This window comes from Mastigoproctus giganteus, chromosome 7 (assembly GCF_048544385.1).
Source record: "Mastigoproctus giganteus isolate SK-2022 chromosome 7, ASM4854438v1, whole genome shotgun sequence".
NCBI classification, from domain to species: Eukaryota; Metazoa; Arthropoda; class Arachnida; order Uropygi; family Thelyphonidae; genus Mastigoproctus; species Mastigoproctus giganteus.
Window position 1 is genome coordinate 74209916 of NC_143581.1, and position 21445 is coordinate 74231360.

Consider the following 21445-nt stretch of genomic DNA (forward strand, 5'->3'; position numbering starts at 1 on the left):
AGGGTATCTACCCACCCACCGAAGAAGGGCCACATAGCCCTGAAATGGTGCCGTCTGGGTGGTGGTATCCGCTGAGAATAAGTAACAAGTCTTCTCCTTTGATGAAGCGTTACTTATTCGAAGTAGTGCAATATCATGGCAACTCCTTGTGGAGGTATTCACAATATGGGAAAATTAAACGATGCTGCCTTTGCATATTTGTGCTAATCCAGAGTTTAGCTGCGTACTAATATGATGCGTTTGCACTAACTTGTACGGTAATCTTGAATAACTAATAAACTGATATTTATTTTCATAAATCTCATCATTTTTAGATAATGCAGAAATTTCTGTCCATTTAAACATTTTTATTTCAAATTACTTAGTTAATGTTGTGCTGTGTTATTGCTATATCTACTTTCATCGCTTACACTGTTAACGAATGCTTGTTATACAAAGGTCTAGAATTATATTCAACCAAAACTGGAATCGTAAGACACCTGGAGATAGCAGAAGTGACCTTTTATCTCGCAAAAATAAGGTTGTATTAAGAATGGTGTATAATTTATTTGTGCGTTGGTCGATACCGCAAGGAACTCTGCAGTTTATCAGTTACTTCTGGCCTGCATGCAGCCGAAGAAAATAAATAAATAATAATAATAAATTTTTCTGTTCTGCTGAACAAGACTGAACGTGAAACTGTTTTTCTTTAGAAAGCTTGTTGCAAGACTCTTCAACAATACCATACGGAAACGAACCAAGATAAAAGAGGATTTGGCTTATTTATTAAGTCAGCAGTTCTCAAACTTTGCGATACCGTGATCCCCTAAATGATGAATGAATTTGTGCAACTCCCATGAATGAAACTAATGATTTCATTTGGATGAGAATTAGGCAAGAAAGAAACACGTCACTTTCTTTTAATAATTAAATTTTAATTTGTAACTCAAATAAAATAGTGATAGTACATTACAACCAACTTTATAAAATAAAACCATTTCACTGGAAATTTAAAAAAAACAATAATAAAATTTAAAACCGGAGGCAAAATTATTTTAAAAAATTTCGATACCCTTCCCCTCAAAGTTGATTGCGACCTAGTTTGAGAACTGTATTATCTTTGAAGGAGTTAATATAAGAAATTCATATAAGAAAGGCAGGGGTCCCCAAACTTTTAGAGATGCGGGCCACATATAAATTTTTGGCGGGCCGGAGAATATAGTTTTCTAATTACAGAAAACTATATTCTCTTTAATGTTATGCAGAGAAGCAAACTTTATACCTACCTATATCTACAGATTCAAAAATAAATCGATGAATATGTAATATAAAATATACCAGTTAATATCAAATTTTAGTTATTACTTATTTATTGTACTAATCATAAAAATACATTTAATAATACAACAAAATTATAATTAATGCGTTGAATGTGGTTGTAGAGTGCGACTAAGTTTCGTAATATCGGGTTTTTAAGAATTGGAACTAGTACTTTAGTACTAGTTCCAATTCTTAAAAATTCATGTAAATGCGGGGTCAGTTAGACGTGATCGTATTTTTGATTTTACATATTTCATTTTTGAAAAGATCTGCTCACACTTCGTACATGTACTTCCGAAAATTGATGTAACCTTTCTTGCAAAACTTTTAATTTTTGGATAATCTGACTCAGATAATGTTGAATAAAATTGAATTAGATTTTCATTTTTAAATATTGTCTTCAGTGCATCATTATATTGAAGATCGACCAACTCTAATTGTAAATTCTCATCAGCATCGTTGACGGGTACGTCAAACGGATTTTGAAGAAGTTTAAACACCTTTGAATTATTTTTAAAATCATAAAATCTAGCCGCAAATTTTCCCGGCAAGAAACTAACGTTTTGAACAAAATTTTCAATGAAAAAGTTACAACTAGCCTTTTTAGATAAATTATTGCAACATGGAAAATGTGAAAAATTATTTTGACGTAGTTGACTTTTAAATAACTCCAGTTTTGTTTCAAATGCTTTGACATTATAATACAATTCATTGACAAGTTTGTGTCGTCCTTTTTAGTTTCATATTAAGAAAATTCAGGTGTTCACATATATCTGTTAAAAAGACAAGGTTCCACATCCACAACCATTTGAGATCTGACAGTTCTGGAACAGGTTTCAGTTTTTCGTTTATAAATAGATCTATTTCGATCCTAAGTTCAAAAAATCGCTTCAGCACATTACCGCGACTCAACTTCAGTGTGGTACAACAAATCACTATTCAGCCTCAATTGTTTCAAGAAAATTTTTGAATTGCCAACGATTCAGACTAGTCTTGCGAATAAGATTTACTGTTGACATTACAGTTATGACTGAATATACGCCCAAATTGTTTCTGCACAAACACTGCTGGTGAATTATACAATGAAGTTGAATTGATTTTTTTAATATATTTACTCTCAAGATATTTATGAAGCTTACCCATGAACCCAGTTTTAGTACCGACGATATTTTTAACGCCAACCGCTGATAGCAAATCCAAACTGACTCTGTCAATTGCTTCTGACACTCAAAAATATATTTTCATCAGTTGTATCTTTCAAGCTTTTTAATGCAACTAGCTAGCTCTTCAGTTACTGCAAAATTTTGATTTACACATCGGATATAAATTAATAATTGAACTGTATGCCTTGTACCTTCACTCGCATCAATTGCTATCGAAAAAATGTGTGAATTCACGAACTCTTTCTACGAGTTGATTTTGAACGTCGACTCCTAAAAATCTTCAGTTCTTCTTGTTAGTTGATGAAGATAAACTTACAGACCCAAAATTCTTTACTTTTTCAGGACATAGTTCTGCAATTGCCAAACAAATTCGTTTTACAAATTCTTCGTCCGTAAAGGCCCTTCCATCTTCGGCAATGATTTGGGAGGCTCGAAAACTAGCTCTAATTGCAGATAAATTTTGATGAGTAAAATTTCTTTATTTATTTTTCAGTTGATTGTAAGGCGCCTCCGTAGCCAGGTGGGAAAGAGCAGCAGTGCGTAGCATACGCTTCTTGATTAGACCGAGGTTCGAGCCCGTCACCACCAAATACGGAGGATGCGGAAAGGTCAGGGAATGACCACCGCATATTCCCGGAGCAATATGGCCTTAGTTGCTAATGCTCCTAAAAAAAATCGCCCCTTGTACGGCGTGCAAGCCAGAAGGGTATATTTACATTGCAGAGAATAAATTTACAAAAACATTTACAGTTTAGCAGTAAAGAAAATATGTATATTAATATAAAAATTTTGTTCTTCATTTCTGGATGTCTTCGTAGAGGAGCATTCGCAAAACTAAAAAAAAATTAACTTCGTACTCGAATGTCGTGACGACAGCGTAACTCGGAGTACTAAAAGACAATGGGTTCCAGCTAGTGTTGCAACTCAGTTGTTTGTTGGTAGATAGTTTTTCTGTAGGCCTTATTAGAGCACAGTCAGTTTTTCACAGTTAACTTGAAACCGGTTTAGGGTTTCTATGGTATTTAGAGAAAACATTCTGTTTAAACTTTTCAAGAAGTTTAGATTATAGCGAAGTGGCTTAATTTGCAGGCTTCACGATTGCCTCTGACTTCGTGGGTGCGAGATGATGCCTGTAAGTACTGGTGCATCATATCTTCCTGTCAATAGCTTGGACAGTATATGAATATTTGTCCAAATGACAATAAACATTCACGGTGTCCACTCCATATTTGCATACAAAATACCTCTGGAGACAGTGAAGGGGAACTGGAAAATCTTGTTTAGTCACCTAAGTATCCAAGATTCTATGTTTAGGAAGATTTTAACGTACGTTTCGGGAGCTGAGGACCAGATGACAGAAGTATAAGGCCACCGGGCAATGCATTCCTTCACCAGTTGAGCATTTTGAACCCCCAGCTAATTCTTGTCTTGAGCGCCAGATGGTGGCTAGCGTTTTCTTCTTGGTGGTAGTGAAATGCTCAGTGAAGGATAACTTGTTGTTCCAGATCCTTCTGTTGATCGACTTTTTGAATGGGTTGGCTATTTAAGAGAATGGTGATGTTATGTATTTTATGCTTTCTGGAGAAGGACATCTGGGCAGTTTTAAGAGGGTTAATTTCGAGCCCAATCGAGGCAAGGAAGTTGGTCAGATTAGTTCTAATCTTCTGTTGTTGACTTTGAAAAGTTTGGGTTAGTTCTTGGAGTTTTTTCTGCTTCATAGTTCCTTGAAATTTATCTCTTTATTTTTTTTTTTTTTGGTAGTTGTTGGCGCATAGGCTTCTGTGGCCATAATGCACCTCCCAAGGTTTTTGCAGTACTTTGATCCAAGCCCGAGGTGGGAATCGAACCCGCGACCTTTGGGTTGCCAGGGAGGCACTTTACCCACCTGGCTAGCCCGGTCGGCTGAAATTTATCTTAATTTGAGGCATTTTTTGTGTAGTGACGTTTCACATTATATTTCTTGAACACCGACAAGGCTTCTTAATGAGTAAAATTTATCATACCTGCAAATAAGACACTTGCAGGTGTCATTGAACAGTGCAAAAAAGTAAGTAATTGGCCACCGCTCATTAAAAACACAACACTCAGCATCAACTTTTCTTTATTTTCGACATGATTTTTATGGGGTCACTGGAATTAAAAAATATAAAAATACTCATGAATATTGAAGTAAGCACTGAGTATCTTAAAATTTTGAAATATTTTAACAAAGTTTTTATTATGTTCATATCACTCTTATATGACGTGAAATTAATGATATAGAGTAGTTTATTAGGCTGTTTGCCTAATAAACTACATTATTATAATATAAAACTATATTATTAATTGTTACATTGTTTAATATGGTGACGTTTCGTGTCTCTTACCGATACCCATCATCAGACCATGCTGTGGGGAAGAACAGAAAGGGCTACAAATTTGAATATTTTAGAATGTTACAGTTACTAATATTACAATTTGCAAATTACGATTCTGAAGTATTAAGTTCTGAATTGCTGTTACAATAGAAAACAGGAAATCTAATCTAATACAAAGCGATTAAATTCGTACCTGCCAACAGCCTCCTCTTGCCGATGATACCAGAAATCAGAAGCCACTAGTGGGGAAACACCCAAAGACAGGTGAGTGAGGACAGCAAGAGTACACGATAGAGGTGACAGAGAGAGGAGTGAGTGCCGGAAGACGACTCTATTCCTTTTATTCACTGAAGATATGACACTTTGGCATGACAAAGTAAGAAGAGCATCCAGTTTGTAAGAAATTCCTCTAAGCAGAAGAAGCAACTTTTTAAAATGCATAGGTTGAACTAAGAGCAATTCCCGCATGAATTCATTTTGCTGTTTCATAGCTTTATCTTGGGAGCCGTTGAAGATGACTATCGGCGATATAGCGAAACTGCGATGTGTGTTAAATCTGAGATTGAGATATCTCCATTTGAAATTTGTTAAAATTACTAATCAGTTGTTTCATAGAATTTGCCGTAAACTGTGTCCGTTCATTGTGCAAAGACACAGGTAATTCAGAGAGAGAGAGAGAGAGAGAGAGAGAGAGAGAGAGAGAGAGAGAGAGATCGTTGGCTTGACGTAGCCGAGTGGTCAGGAGACTACTAAATACGATAAATATTTGTACTGAAGATTTATTGTAAACTCTACTGACTTGGTTGTCGTGCCGGAGTATAAACAAAAAATTCATTCAAAAAAAAATTCAAAGTTTGTTTTTCTGCACACATTACAATCTATGTATTTCCTAAGTCTTGTTTCACATTTGAAACAACAGCAATCATAAGTTATACATTTAAGGAAATTGATACTTACAACTGCAATATATCATATACGGTCAAACTAAATAGCCGCGCATTAGCGCCGTTCGTTAAGAATAACCTTAAAATGAATGATTAAAATAACAATAATTCACAATAGAAGACTTCTGTACCTTTTGACATTGTTCGGGGGAAAAATAATCTTAAATCATCTTGGAAAAATATTGAAACAGTGAATTAAACGCATGACAAAAAGATGGACTCAACCGAGACAGAGCCAAAGATATTTTATCTTAATTGGATACCTTTTTCTTTCAGCTTTCTTGTTGATCGTTAAAGGGTACTGTATGTGTATACGGGTAGTTCCCGACTTTACGAGTTAATTCGTTCCTAGCACGCCCTCGTAAAGCGGGAATTTATTTTATATAGACATAATGTTAAAACCAGGGGTTACGTTCTCAACAATGATTGATTTATCCAAATAAATGAAAACAGCCTGTAAAATCAAAGCAAATTATAATTTAAAGAAAATTATTTATGACTTAAAAATGTTAAAGAATGTTTATTCATCATCATCAACCAAATGCACACTCGTTGTTGGTTTGTTGCACAAGGAATCGTTTTCTTCAGAAATGCTTCAAGAGGGGTTTGTTTCCAAGATAATCGCTTCTCTTTTCTTTATAAATTTGACGATAGCATGCATAAGCATTTTTTAATGTTAAGCACAAATTGCAACTAACTAACACGATACGCGCAAGTGAGATTGCAACTAACACGATTCGCGCGGAGTAACAAGTTTACGAAGAAGAAGAAGAAGGAAAAAAAAAAAAGGAATGAAGAGAAGGTTCTGAAAATTTATTTGTTTTTTTTTTATATGATCGAAGATTTCAGTGAAGGGGAACTCATTTCACCATAATACCGTAATATGAAAACCGACAGAATTCCAGTTATCGGGATTATCGCAAATGCAACGAATTACCAAGAAAAAAAAAAACAGTGTTATTTGGTTCACATGACGATATTTTCATGATACGATGATTGCGAGTGCTACACAAGCAGCACTCGCAACTGTGCTCGCTGAATTGACTGAATCAAAAAAGAAATGTTCAACGAACATGTAAATAGAATTATTTATTGTATTTATTCATTTTTTTTTATCTCGTGCGCAGGAAAAATTACAAAAGCATGCAATTTAAAAAAAAAATTCAAAATTATAAAATTACAAAAAAGGGAGGAGACAGGCATATAACGTCTGTAAGTTTTACTTCTCGAGCATAGTTGCCAGAATCGACGTCTTCAGCTTATAAGTATGCCGCTGTGGAGAAGAACCTTACGAAAGAACATATTAATGGATGACTGGACGGTGGCTTTTTTATTTTCATCGTAGATTTCTTTGCAGCAAGCAAGCATATCATTGACCCCTCTGTGAACTTTTAAGAATCGTTCGCTGTCAGGATCCATCTTCTCAGACCTCGCCATTGCCATCTCGCTGGTGGTGAAGCGCCTGTCTCGGCTCCTCATTTGGTTCATCCTGAGCTTCATCAGCATTTTCTTCTTTCACCACCGCTGCTTGCAATTCAATAAGTTCTTCGTTAGATAATTCCTTCTTCTTCCTCTATTAACTCCTCCACGTCTTTGGCGTCAACCCCCAACTGAAGTAGCTCTGCAACCTGTACGATCTTATCTGTAACCTCTTCATATGATTCGTCTTTTTCAAACCCTTGAAACCTTTTACGTGCCGTGGGCATATTTTTTTCCATGTGCCATTTAAACAACTTTTAGTAATTTCCGCCCAGACCTTATTAATGTTTAAGATGGCGTGGTACATATTGTAAGATTTCCAAAAGTCTCTTAACGTACAATTTTTCTCATCGTCTACTGTAGACAATGCCTGAGCTTAAATACAGTAGTATGTTGTGCGTAAATAATGCTTTTAAATTCGAAATAACGCCCTGATCCATAGGTTGGATGAGTGAAGTCCTGTTTGGCGGTAGAAATATGACTCTCACATTCGAATTGAAATCATCTAGGTGCGTAGAATGTCCAAGAGCATTATCTAATAGAAGCAAAACCTTGAAAGGAATGTCGTTGTCTTTACAATGTTTTTAAACCTAGGGAATGAAGCAGCATTTAAGCCAATCCTCAAAGAGATATTGTTATCCATGCTCTCTGGTTCGATCGGAAATGCACGGGTAGGGTGGCTTTATTGATGCCCTTAAATGCACGAGGATTTCCAGAATGGTACACAAGCAGTGGTTTTAATCTGAAATCGCCCGCTGCATTAGCTCCAAGCAGGAGCGTGGCCCCATCTTTTGACGCCTTGAAACCTGGCATTGTATTTTCCCCTTTGGCAACGTATGTTCGATCCGGCATTTTTTTTTTTTTTTTTTTCAAATACAGAGCAGTCTCATCAACGTAAAAATTTTTTTGCGTTGAGCCGCCTTCATCAATAATTTTTTTCAAAACATCACAAAATTTCTCTGCAGCTGCAGAATCTGCACTGGCGACTTCATCGCATACTTTAACGTTGTGGAAACCAGCGCGATATTTGAACCTATTAAACCACCCGTTGCAAATAGTTTCACTGTTGAAGCAGCGAGACATAATTCCCTTGCAATAGATGACAAACTGTGTCCTACTTCGTACTTCTTAATCATTTTCATCCTCATTTCTAAATCAATTTTGTTTCGTTTCCTGGCACTACTTGCACTTTTCATTTGTCCCTTTCCTTTCATCATTGTAATACGTAAATAAGAATGAAGAGAAGTTTCTGAAAAGTTTATTGTTTTATGGTCGTGACCTCCAGAAACGTGCTTCAGAAAAATATCATAAAGGCGTTCAAAATTGATTCATATAACGGGAACATATGATAACGATGAAAGGGTAGTGCCATTTCCATTATAAATATCACCTTTTAGAGAGATAAATAGCTTAGTAATATAGCGAAATTTTCAACTTCCAACTACGTGGAACGAATAACAAAAAACAAAACACAATGTGTTATTGGGTTCACATTACGTTATTTTCATGATACCTCCATTTCTTCCTACGGAATGCAAAATACGTTTCCACGATTTTTTTTCAGTTTTCACCGGCCGGAAAAAACTTACGTAAAGTCGAATTTACTTAAGTCGAGTATTGTGCAAGTCAGGGGAGTTCCTGTATATTGTATAGCTACGCGCGTGGTTTGAAATGCGGTATTTATGAATGAATGTTTAACATTCAGTTTTTTGCAATTAATGTTCATATTTTCAATTTTATTGATAGTTGATAAAAAAAAAAATCGTAAAGCGAAAACTCGTAAAGCCGGGAACTGCCTGTATTTCCATATCAACTAATCAATCATTTCGACAATGAATGCAGTAATTACTACATTTAGCAGTCATAATACAAGGGGGGGGGGTAAAAGAGTCATGGCAAACTTAAACACTGTGCTACTGCACTCGTGGGCTGGCTACTTGGCTACCTTTCTGCGTTATGATAATTCAGAACTATGGAAACAAACATCCCTGAGCCGAAATAAATCATGTAGTTTTTAATATTTAGCTGGATCTCGGTTAATGAAATTTTGCTGCTCAAGCTAAATTGATTAAGAGAAGTTTATGAGACCGTATATTTACCTTTTTCCAAAATTTGCGCAGTAATTATTTCTCAGTTGACTATATAATGAGAAAGCGCGTTAATGGTCGCATGTTTTATTCCCAGGAGTTAGTTGGGGGGAAGTGGCGGTATTTGTCTTTATAGAACTCATTTGCATGTTGTTTTTGCAGATTTTTATACTTTTTTTTTATTTATAAATATACAGTAATTTTTTATATTATTTGTTATAATCGATATTAATAAAGCTGCACTTGCTAATTTGAGTTTATTTTTTTTCTTTCTCTCTCTCCAGGCGCTTGGAATTTTAATAGCTGTACCGGGATTCTGGCTTATCCTCACTCTTTTGGCATTTCTCATCTTTTTTCTCTGTCGATGTTGCGACACGAATGTCAAAAAGAAGCAGCTCACACCACTACGATGGACCCTAGCAATTTTTGCTATTCTTTGCAGGTATGATTATAATTCTTTTTAATTTTTTTTATGCAGTGTGTTTTTAAACCGATTTATTTCTATGTAGTCTTTACAACTAAATACTGTGTAGAATATAACGCGCTCTCTCGCACACACAGAAGTTAACAACTAACTATTTCGACAGCGAATAAATGAAATACTTACTGTATTTAGTAGTCGCGTGGGGGGGGGGGGGGGACGATCAACTCAAAAACGTCTGTGTGCGTGATGATCCTTTCTGCTTTATGATAATTCAGAAAGAGCTAAATATTTCTCATTTCTTTTCACTTTCTCGCAAACACATCTGAATTTCTTAGAAAAATGGTAACCTTTTTAGAGCCATACACTTTTTTATTATTGAAAAGTTTAATTTAAAAATTGTTTTGAAGCAGTAGTGTCAAGCTGTTGAGAAACAGCACAGTACCATTTGGTGATCGTCGGTCATCATCCAGTGAGTCGTTGCGGTCCCCAGCATGTCAGACCAACTAAATCAGTTTTTGATCCACATTACCTTTCAGAGAAACGATATGATTACACTCCTTCCTTCCTTAATGAGAGCATTCGTCTGTAAGGAGTTGATAACGGCTGGCGTAGCTGAGTGGTCAATGAGAGAGTGCAGTAGCACACGTTCTTTGAGTGGACCTGGGGTTCAAGCTCGTGACTGCTAAATACGATTAATATTTGTATTGATTGATTTATTGTAAACTCCACTGACCTGGTGGTCGTGCCGGAGTATAAATAGGAACTTCATAATCTTACTTCGTGTGGAAAAATCAGTGTTAAATTCACGACTAAGTCAAATATTGAAATATAAACTTAATGATAAAACAAATAAGCGAAGTAAATAAACTTTATTTTTTTAATATATTTTTAATAATGAAGTTTATGCTCCGGTATTTGAATTTCCCGCCCTTCCTCTTATATAGGCGGAATTTTTTGTTTACCTTTGGTGAAAATGGTTAAGCCCAGGATCGATAAAAAAAAAGACATTTGTTTTGTGATTGTCTGCATTTTTAGGTCTTTTCCGTTTTTGCCTAGCTTTTCACTGTGATAAGAATTGCCGAAACCGCTCTGAAATGGCTTTTGTGTTCATAATGTAGTCGATGGACATCTTTTCGAAGTCTGGTTTTAAAGTGTTGCTATATTGATTAGGGGGGGGGTCTCGTACTTCCGGTAATTACAACACACTTGTTTGGAAAATTAGTGATTGAGTTTATTATAAATAGAGAATTGTGAACTTGTATGGAGATTCCGTAGTCGAATGGTCAGGAGCGGGGGTGCAATAGCACACGCTCTTTGAGTAGACCGGGGTTCAAACTCCTGACTGCTAAATACGGTCGATCAGCCAACCCACACTGGACCAGCGTGGCAGATTATGGTCCATTTCCCTCAGCATGAATTGTTGAGGAGGCTTTCATCCTGCAGTGGGTTGATAATGGCTGCAGTTTACCTTTATGGAGATTTGGACATCATCAAATATACCAACTAAATCTGATTATCGTTGTTGGGCAGCGTTGCCAGATTTCTAATGTTTTGAACCAATAAAGTACGGGTTATCATCAATTTTCACTTCCTGTACCCATCAAAAGAGGGGCAACCCCTGAGTCATCGCTGGGTCTTTAGCGTTTTCGATATTTATAAACGATCTCTTGTCAGTGCCACAATCAGATTCTCATGTTTTAACCCGTTCTGATGACATCAAAATATTGCCTTAGAGCCGGCCGTGTTCCAGTGGCTGTGCTGTCACAGAAAATCTAACTGTGGTAATAATTCAGTAGATATGTGGTCACGATAAATTTGTAAAATCTTCAACAGCTTGTTAATCAGATTTATATAACTGGATAACAAATAACAGTATCCATATGAACATAGATGAATGCCAATTTCTGTTATGTCAACTATCGTAAACCAACTATAATTTTAATTATAAACTTACAGGATCCTGCATAAATCAGTTTAATCTGTTAAACGAGTTTTAAAATGTTTCCCTCGGCGGATCTCCCAGCAAAGTTGAATTATAAGGCAATATAGACTGGCGGGTAGCACGAGTGAGTAATCTGATTAGTCTTATCAAAAATGAACACAACCTACTTGTACAGTCTGTCTGCACTCTGCGTTTATTTAATTAATAAATCAAAGAGATACCGCCGTTCGTGGGTCATCCTATCCTATCCTGTTGACCAGACTAACAACGTGGTTTTCTTTCTTCTGTGGATAAATCATCCCAGTTTTCATATATGGCTTGCAAAATTTTTCTCCACAAAACTGCCTTCACATCCCCATTACTATATTCCTTCGATCTCATATCGTACAGAGCTGGACGTTTTTCAACTTCGCTAATAACGTTTTCAATATCGAACATATTAATCAATTTTAAATACACATGTACGCAAAAAAAAAAAAATTAATTAATTAAATTAATAATAAAATAATTAAAAAGACGTAACCCTAACGAGCACTGGAGGAGAACTGAAGTGAGTCAACCGCTCGCGTGTAGTCTGCCTTTGTATCTTGAAAACAGATTTTATGTTTTATTTTCTGTTTAAATACTAAAAAAATAAATAAATAAATAATAATAAAAAGACGTAACCCCCAGTACTGTACTGAAAACAGATAGACGCGTGCCGGCACTTGAACGTCAGTTCAACTCCCCATTGGTACACTGTGATGAATATAGAACCCTGTATAAGGCCAGAAGTGTGTGAAGTTTTATGTTTGTGCAGTGTGTTTTTTAGTGTTTCTGGTCATTGCGTTACCAGAAAGGCGATCAGCTGGAAAGCTTGCTCAGTGACAGTCTTACAGTCCTCTACACCACGGGGAGGTAGGCCACAACTACGCATGTACCGCGGCCGCCCTCGGAAACCTCTGTTTTACAGCTCTTACTGCCCTAACATCAGAGAATAATAAATAAAATAATAATTAAATAAAAAAATAAATAAATAAAAAGCCCGCTGCGGGAAACACGCTCGTTTAGTTTTACTTAATTCAACTACTGTTGTTAATACAGAGGTTGCGTGCCGCCGGATGAAACGTAGCTGGAGATCCGCCGCGGGGAAACACGCTCGTCTAAAAGATCTCTACCACGGTTAAAGATTTAGGAATTTTATGAGAATACAGACAAGTTTAACGAATATATTACCCCGTTATTAAAAAAAGTCTCATCAAAAGAGTATTTAGAGATTTCAGAAACACCATCGCATGGCTAAGATCTATCAGATTACTCTGTGACCTGTATTGGAATATCTTTCACCCACGTTGTCTCCATCCAGTCTCCTAATGTCCCGCATGACCACTGCGCAATGTACTTCTTTTTAAACCCTCCTTTGCTTTTTCACAAGATCTGTATACTAGTTTTATAGTTTCACGTCTCTGCTGTAAGCTCGACTACGATTTATTCTGTTCTAACCAACAAATTATGAAACAGTTCAATCTGTTCTTCTCAACTTTTACTCTGCACTTATTTTTTTTATTCTTGCTCACAAAATTAAGGAATTTACTCCAGTTATCCCATAATAGGATTTCTTCTTTCCTCTTTTCATATCATATTCACAATTATGTGCTTGACACACTCATCTCATTAACTACATCATTTCCACTTGTTTCACCGTGCAGTTACCGCGTATTTCGTTTTACTAAGTGAATTTACTTATTTAAATTATGATGAACGGAGTCAGTAACTCTGACATTTCCAATTTAATTACTTATTTTAAATATATTATATTTTATCCTTTTTTCTTTGGTACTCCAAAAATTATTTCTATTAAATCGATTGTGTTTTTATTAATGATTTTAGCCGTATTAAAAAAAAAAAAAAAAAGAACTTAAGCAATAGTTAAAGTCTGAGGAGTTTTCAGAATTTTGGCTCCCAAATCATAGATAAATGGCGCCAGATTATTTATAGTGCAACCAAGGTAACTTGTGGCGCCTAAGAATTTCACCTTTTTTTTTTTTTTTTTAATGAAAGAACAAACAAACCGTGAAATCCTTAAATTTAGCTGGATGAAAATTGATTGATATACTGAAAGAACAGAATCTTGGGGTAATCGAGCATTAGACAAGAGGTGTGCAAGATCAAGAATGACGGGATTCATATGGCGATAATCGTAGTACGAGTGAGAATCTCATTTGATCCGTATGGATTTGCTTGAATGATTTTCAGTTTAAAATGACTACTATTTCAGTACGCTATTCATAATGAAGAACTTGAAAAGAGAAAGCAGTTTTCACTCATAGGTAAAAATGATAGCAGCTTCCCTGGCCAGTATTATAAAGCATTATTATTATAGCAGTTTTCACCCCAGTTGCTGTACTATAATTTCAATGGAAGTTTATTGAAAGTTAGTCAACGACATATTTTATTTTTTCAGTTTTGTAACATTTTTGTGTGGTATAATTTTCTGAACACCACAATAGCGTACTAAATTCCAACTTTCCTCCCAGGATTTTGTGCTTAAAAATAAGCGAAGTGTCTTTTTTCACTTCTTCCTTTTTTTAGACATACCCACCCTTATTAGAAGAGTGCAAATGATGCAAAGAAGCAGGCTTATACAGTATCGTCTATTACTTTCAGCTTTTACGTAGACTATAACTGATACAGGTTTATTCATGAAGAATAATGTTTTACTTATTATTAATTTTTCAATTCCATTTTCAAATATCCTTACCAAAGCAAAATAAAAAGTTTCTGCTTTTTTTTTTTTTTTTTTTTTAGTTCTTAACACCTCAGCATTTGAGCCGTTTACGATCATTAGTAACTCGTGGCGCTTTTGGATGACGTTTTAACCTTAATATTGAATTACTTCAATGTAAAAACATGCTTAAATGACACCAAAACCTTTTAACGAGGTCATTAGCACCATAATGTAACGTACTTTTGCATTTGATGCCATTACCGTAACGTTCATTTCTTCCTTACTCACACTTCGTTTTCCGATTTAGCACTTCACTGTGGATTCCTGACTCAGATGCTATCACTAGCACCGATATTTTCATAAAAGTATTCGATTAACGTGCCTCACTCCCACTTCGTTAAACTATTTTCCCTCTTATACCAGTAAGAAAAATTAAATGTTATGATCTGGGAAGATGAAAATCTAATTCGGAAGTAATTTGTCTTTGTAAAATTATGCCAACAGATTGAGTTTCATTTGTAATGGGATCTAAAAGAGAGAGAGAGAGATCGCAGAAGAGAAGATTGCTGGTGAGAGAAATGGACGAGCAAAAGGAGTATTCCTCTGTCGTGTCTAAATTGCTTAAGCTGTGTCGTCTTCATAACCAGCAGCTTCTCTGAGATTTTGATTTGTGATGCTGAAATAGCCAATATTTCTTACGGAGTGTGAACACTGGAGAAGTGGATTATTTCTACCAAGTTAGTGTTGGTATAAAATTTTTCAAAAGATCGTGGCTCGAACAATGAAATCTTGTAAAAAATATTGAAATTGTAGGAAAAAAAATTTTTCTTTTTTTTTTTTCTCAAGTATTGTATTGAAAAAAAAAAAAAAAAAAAAAAATCATGAAAGCCCATATTTAATTTGTTTTGTATCGGTTCACGAAGGCATGACATGAAGATGAGAAACAAACAAAGAAAGCTATATTTTATTTTTATTTTACAGAAAATAAAATTAGGGTTAATTACGTGCACAAAAAAAAAAAAAAAAACATGGTGAAATTAAAATATTTACTGAATTTTGAAATTATTATATTCTTTTCTCTCTTCAAAATATTTTTCCTTTTCCTATTAGTTTTCATGCGTAACTTAAAGGCAGCCTCATGAGCGCACTCTTTGTTGCAATTGCAAGGCCGAAATAGTAAGTTTATATCTCCTCTGCTTGAAGTTAACAGACCATATCCCTTTTTCCACTATCCTTTTTAAGCAGCACTTCTCTTTTTATCGTTTCTTTTCATAAATAATCTCTTTTACTCTCGTGAATAGTTAGCGACAGAATTAAGCGTGTTCGGAAGTTGTAGTTTTATTGTTTTCTCAAATTTTTTATAACTTTGGCTGGTTGGAAAAGAGAAAAAAGAGAGGAGCACATTCAATGATGATTTTTGCACACGAAGTTTAAATCGTCATTATTAATGAATCAGACGATAGATTTTGCAGAATGGATATTTTAAAAACACTGGCGGAAGTAATTTATCTTTAACCAGTGAGTCAAACATTGGCGTTTGGATGGCTTTAAAATAAAGCGGTTCCTTTCATCTGAAACAAGTCGAAAAGTTCCCAGGTTAATATTAAACTTAACTCAACTGATGTACCCCTCAGCATGATGAAAATCGGTGATTTAGAACTACAGATGCACTTCTTGGAATGTTGGTTTATGTTCAAATTAATCGGAAATTTTGATCTCCGTTTTTTAATTTTGGTTTGAACTAAGGTTTGGCGTTGATATTATTCAGAAACCATACTGGAAGAGTTTAATTTTGTGTTGTGATCTTTGAAAACTCGAAGCTTGAATCTTACATGTGTGTTTCATACAGATGGTAAAAATAGTTTGCAAAATAATTGACGCGAGTCACTAAAATTTGTTAAATGGAAGTACATTGTTATTATGCAGTTGTACTTTGTGTGAATTTGTTATAGCGTGCCACTTTTGAAATATGCAAATCGGCTCGTGCGCACACGAAAATGAGCATTCAGCAGAGGTCGTTATAGTCAATGGGGGAGCTCTCATGCCGTTAGTGTTCAAAGAGTTCTTTTAGTATTAAAGGAAATTATTTAGGGAAGCAGTTCGTAATTAATGCAAGTTTCCAGAGGTTAGTTGACCATTGGAAATTTGGCTCCTGGGAGGGGGGGATAGCTGTACATTTCTCATTGGACTCGGGCCTTGGAAACTTCTGTGACTATTCCATTCTGAAATATAAATATTCTCACTGAAGAAAAGTCCTCCATCAGCTGAGTTCTACGGGAAAAGGGGGAGGGAGAATATACTGCACCCCTAAAATTTCTTACACAAGGCTCACCGGTTTTGTTTCAGTGTCTCACAGGAGTCGTAGTTCTTATTTAAAAAGATAGGAAGTCATATTCTTACGTGCATTGCACATAATTTATTTCCACTACAGCCTGAAATTAATTTAAGCTGCATCGGCCATCGCTAAGTTTTGCGCGGCTCTGTGTACAAAAACAACAGATCACCCCCCCCCCCCCCCCCTTTCATAACAATAGCCAACTCCCAATGCCACATTAACACACTGCAGCGGGAGATATTCCTGTCTGAGGCGGGTGCAAACTCTGGATAGAGTTTCTTTGCTGCCCTTATGATGTCTGCTACGCTTGAACTTTCGGAATACTCTTCCTATCATCACAATCTGGATATCACATTTGGTTTGACATTCAGGACTTTGCTACCATCTATTAGCATTACTAGAGGCATATGATGCAAGAAAGCAAGCTTTTATTATTATTTTTTTTTATACAGCATCAGCCAAAAAAATCACTTCACATATCCATTTGCTCCAAAAGTTTGTCCAGTTCTTCCTTGAATTTATTTAAGCTATTAACTTCCACAACGACAGATGGAAGTTTGTTCCAGCAATCAACCACTTGCTGGCTAATGGCAAATCTCCGCACAATCTATTCTACAACTGCCTTTCTTCAATTTGAATTTATGCTCCCTCAGGTGCGTAATTATACACCTCAATCAGACCACATCGCAGATGCCTAGTCTCCAGACGCTGCAATTTGCAGACCTTTGTTCCCCTCCCCAATCTCGTTGTCTTTCTGTGTACTCGTTCCAGCAACTCTACATCCTTCCTAAAATAAGGCATCCAGACCTGTATGCAGTATTCAAGGTGTGGCCAGACAGCATTACCTTATAGTATAAGGTATGATTATGCATAAGGCTTATACGAATGGATAATCACTTCCTTATTCCTGTATATCATTGACAAGACTCCATGAGCTGCTCTGGCAGCCTGTTTGCTGTGCTCAGAAAATTTCATATCTGACCGCACAATAACCCCCAAGTATTTTTCACTCTCCACTACCCTGAGTGCAGTACTGCACAGTTGGTATGTTACTTGTTCAGATTACGAACCTAAGGGGGCATAAATTAAGAAAAGAAAGATGTAGAATAGATGTGCGGAAATTCGCCTTTAGCCAGCGGGTGGTTAATTGCTGGAACAAACTTCCATCTGTCGTTGTGGACGTTGATAGGTTAAATAAATTTAAGGAGGAACTGGACAGGTATTTGGAGGGAATGGTATTAGGTATTAGGTATGTTCGGGGTCTGACGGCACCTGGGATTTCTCCCATCTCCGCGTATGTTCTCTGTATCGGACAAGCCAGAGATTTAAAAGTGTGTGGGATATGTACTGTGTAGTTTGTTGTGCCCATTGTTCGTCCGGCCTGTTAGCCGCCGGGCCCCTAGTGAGACCCGACGTTACCAATACCTGCCACAGGGAGGCCGGCCGGGTGTTACCAATATTTGTACTCTGGCTGGTCTTGCCACTTACTTTCCTGGGATTTTAGTGGCTAGGACCAAAAAAAAAAAAAAAATCGAGGTTGATATTAGTGATACTTTACAAGTTAGTATTAATATTGCGCGACGTGGGGCTGTGCGGTGAAAGTGAGTTTTAAAAACCAAATAGGTTCTGGCAAGAATTTTGATGTTCTCTTTTGATTTTGACATGTAGGGCTAAACGCTGTGCAAGACAAAAGTTTGGGGGGAGGATGAAGACTGGGGGGAAGAAATTGGAAATAAGGGGCCGACAGAGTAGATGGCCCCTGCAGGTAGTGAGGCATGCCCGTGCCCCACCAGAGTGAAAAAATTGGGGAGGCAAGGAGAGGCAAGCCTCTCCTCCCCAGGAGTTTGGAAAGAAAGATCCGCTCAAGAGAGTGCGGATTTGGGTCGCCAATAGGCTGTTCCGGCAGGAGAGTGCCACGTATGTCGTCTCCATCAGTTTGCAGGCCCTAAAAAATTGGCCGTTGAGTCTCATCTAGGTGGGACACTAATAGGGGGTTAAATCTGGATGTCATCCTTCCAGACTGCATGTGGTCTGGGGCTTATTTTCTGGTCATTATCTTGGGGTCATAATCAAGTCTACTGGCTGTCATTATGGGGTTTTATCCCTTCCGTGATGTTTGCTAGTCCTTACACTACCTTTTGTCATTATGTAGTGGGTCTATGCTGCAAGGTCTTGGGGCAGTGTCCCTTTGTTCTGATGTCACGACTATTTAAAGGTGTTTTTTCGCTTCTATTGGCGGTAATCATGACTCTTGTAGTTCGACAATCTATTGTCACTTGTCTTTTCCTAGTGCATTTTGTAGTCAGTCCAAGGTCTGTATAGTCGGTTCCTCTGTGTCGTCTCGCTGCTATTTGCAGTTTTGTTTTGTCTCATTCCGTTAAGGTCTTCGGTATATGGCGGCTAGTGTTTGGCGCCTGCTAAATAATCCCTGGGCAAAATCAGTTAAGGCTAAATATTCTTCTTGTGTATCTAGTAGATGTGACTCGAGATCCCTCGGTAAATAGTGAACTCTAGTTATTAGTCTGCATCTAAGGTCTTCGTATTGGACACACTCAAACATAATGTGCACCCAGCTTTCTTGTTCCCCGCAAGTACAACGCGGATCCTCCACTATTCCCAATGCTGTAAGCTTTGCATTGAAAGCCCCCATGACCCGTAAGGAGGTAGGTCGTGTAAAGTCCGGGTTGCAGCCAGGTTGGAAGAATGGGGTATACTCTGTCTACGTCCGGGATGAACTTTTTGGTGATGTTCCCTTTTGTTGTTTGTCCAGCGGTATTGCCAGGTTTCTTTTAGGTATTTCTGCAGCCTGTTCTTTTCAGCCTTGTGGGTTGCATTGTTATCCACTGTGTAGTCTTGGTGGGTGCAAGGCATTCCTTTGGTTATATAATAGGCTATTCCAGTACGTATGATGTCCAGGTCAAGGGGAAGGGCTCCGGCCAAGACCTGTAGGGCAACAGTGCTAGTGGTGCTACAGGCTCTGGTAATGGTTAACAGGATAGTTCTATGGATTGAGTCGATTATGCGTCTATTTACGGCGGTTGATGCCTTGTGATACCAAACCGCAGAGGCGTATGTTATAGCTGGTAGGAATGTCGTTTTATAATATAAGGAGAGCACGCGACGTTTAAGTCCCCAGTCCCGACGAACCACACGTGCTAACAGTGCAGAGTACTTCCTTATCTTTGTTCTTAAATGTGTGAGATGCTGCTTGAAGGAAAGATTACAATCTAATATCACCCCCAGGTACTTAAGCTGGCTTTGGAGTTTCACTGTGGTGTTGTTCACCTTTATTTGAGGCGGCCTGTGCAGGTCAAGGGAGCCTTTCAGTAAGATTGAGGATGTCTTAGTTGGTGAGATTTTTAGGCAGTGTAAGATGGTCCAGTCCTGTAGTATCCTGATGGCATGGTTTGCTTTTACCTCCAACTGGGTTCTATTGTCGGCAGCAATTTTCAAGATTAAGTCGTCGGCAAAAGCTTGGGTTTGGACGTCACCAAGGTCCATGGCCAGGAACTCATCCAAGACAATGTTCCACAACAGCGGCCCCAGGACAGAACCCTGGGGGCAACCTCTGCAGACACGGCGGTTTACCCTACCATAGGGTGCCACGACACTAATACTCCTGTCGGTAAGGTAAGACTTGATAGTGAGATACAAATTGCAGGGAAGGTTGGCCCGCCTTAGCCTTGCCAGGACACTTGGCCACCAAATGGTGTCGAAAGCCCCGGCAAAATCTATGGAGATGATTAGGTAGTATTTACTGTTGCAACTGGCCACACCGTGCAGCAGATGTCTAAGTGCCTCTACTGTCGAAGACTCAGGCTTAAAGCCGAACTGGGTAGACATGTGCAGTTCAGCACTCTTGTAATGTGTGTCAATTCGGGCATATAGCATTCTCTCAAATAGTTTGCTGATCACTGGTAGCAAAGCTATCGGTCTGTAAGTGGTTGGCTGTTGTGGAGGCTTCGTGGGTGTTTTTGGGATCAGCTTCAGTCCCGCAGTCTTCCAGTTTCTTGGGAAGATGCCTTGATGCAAACAGTTGTTAAACAGATTTAGGAGGAGTTCGGGGGTCAGATCCGTTACTTTTTTGACAATTTCCGGTTCGAGATAGTCGAGGCCAGGGCACTTATTATTTCTTACGTGATTTGCCGCGGATTTGATGTCATCTAGCGTGAACGGTGGTTCACGGGAGTCAGTGGTGTATATGTCATTTTCTTGGCATATTCTATGCTGTTCAGGTGAAGTAGGCATGGCAGTCTCCGGGAAAATAGTGCCCAGAATATTTGTGATTGACTGTTGCCATGTGGTGGTTTGGCTCCCCTGTGGTGTCAATGTGGTAGAAATAACTTCCCCCCTGGGGAGTTTGTTTGTGATTATCCTATAGACTACCCCCCATGGCTCATTATTTCCTGTTATGCCTGCCAAGTTTTCCCAGGCTCTTTGTTTGCTCTTGTTTATCGCATCCGTATATCTGTTTCTTGCTTCTCTATAGTGCTCCTTTAGTATCTGGACCTCAGCAGCAGGCCATGTGCGTCTTGCCCGTTGAAAGAGTTTTCTTCTTCTCATGGTCTCCCTTCTGAGTTGCTGGATCTCGTGAGTCCACCACGGGACTGCTCCCAGTTTGGGATTTCTCCTCTTCATTGATGCTTCACTCGCCGCAAGTATTATTTCCGTTACCCTCTTTTGATTCTCGTCTGGATCCCCATTCTGG

At 37.7% G+C, this 21445-nt stretch overlaps 1 protein-coding gene across 3 annotated transcripts in view; it reads left to right on the top strand.

Annotated features, from left to right (window-relative positions):
• The window catches only part of LOC150083000 (protein tweety-like), a 472105-nt gene that overhangs the window by 128458 nt on the left and 322202 nt on the right, over positions 1-21445 (top strand). For all 3 annotated transcript variants that reach the window (XR_016547147.1, XM_090376971.1, XM_090376972.1), the window contains exon 3: positions 9614-9771. Coding sequence is in view for 2 of the 3 variants with exons in the window: in XM_090376971.1 (XP_090233097.1) it covers positions 9614-9771 (158 nt within the window). In the remaining variant the exon portion in view is untranslated. The remainder of the gene's footprint in view (positions 1-9613; positions 9772-21445) is intronic.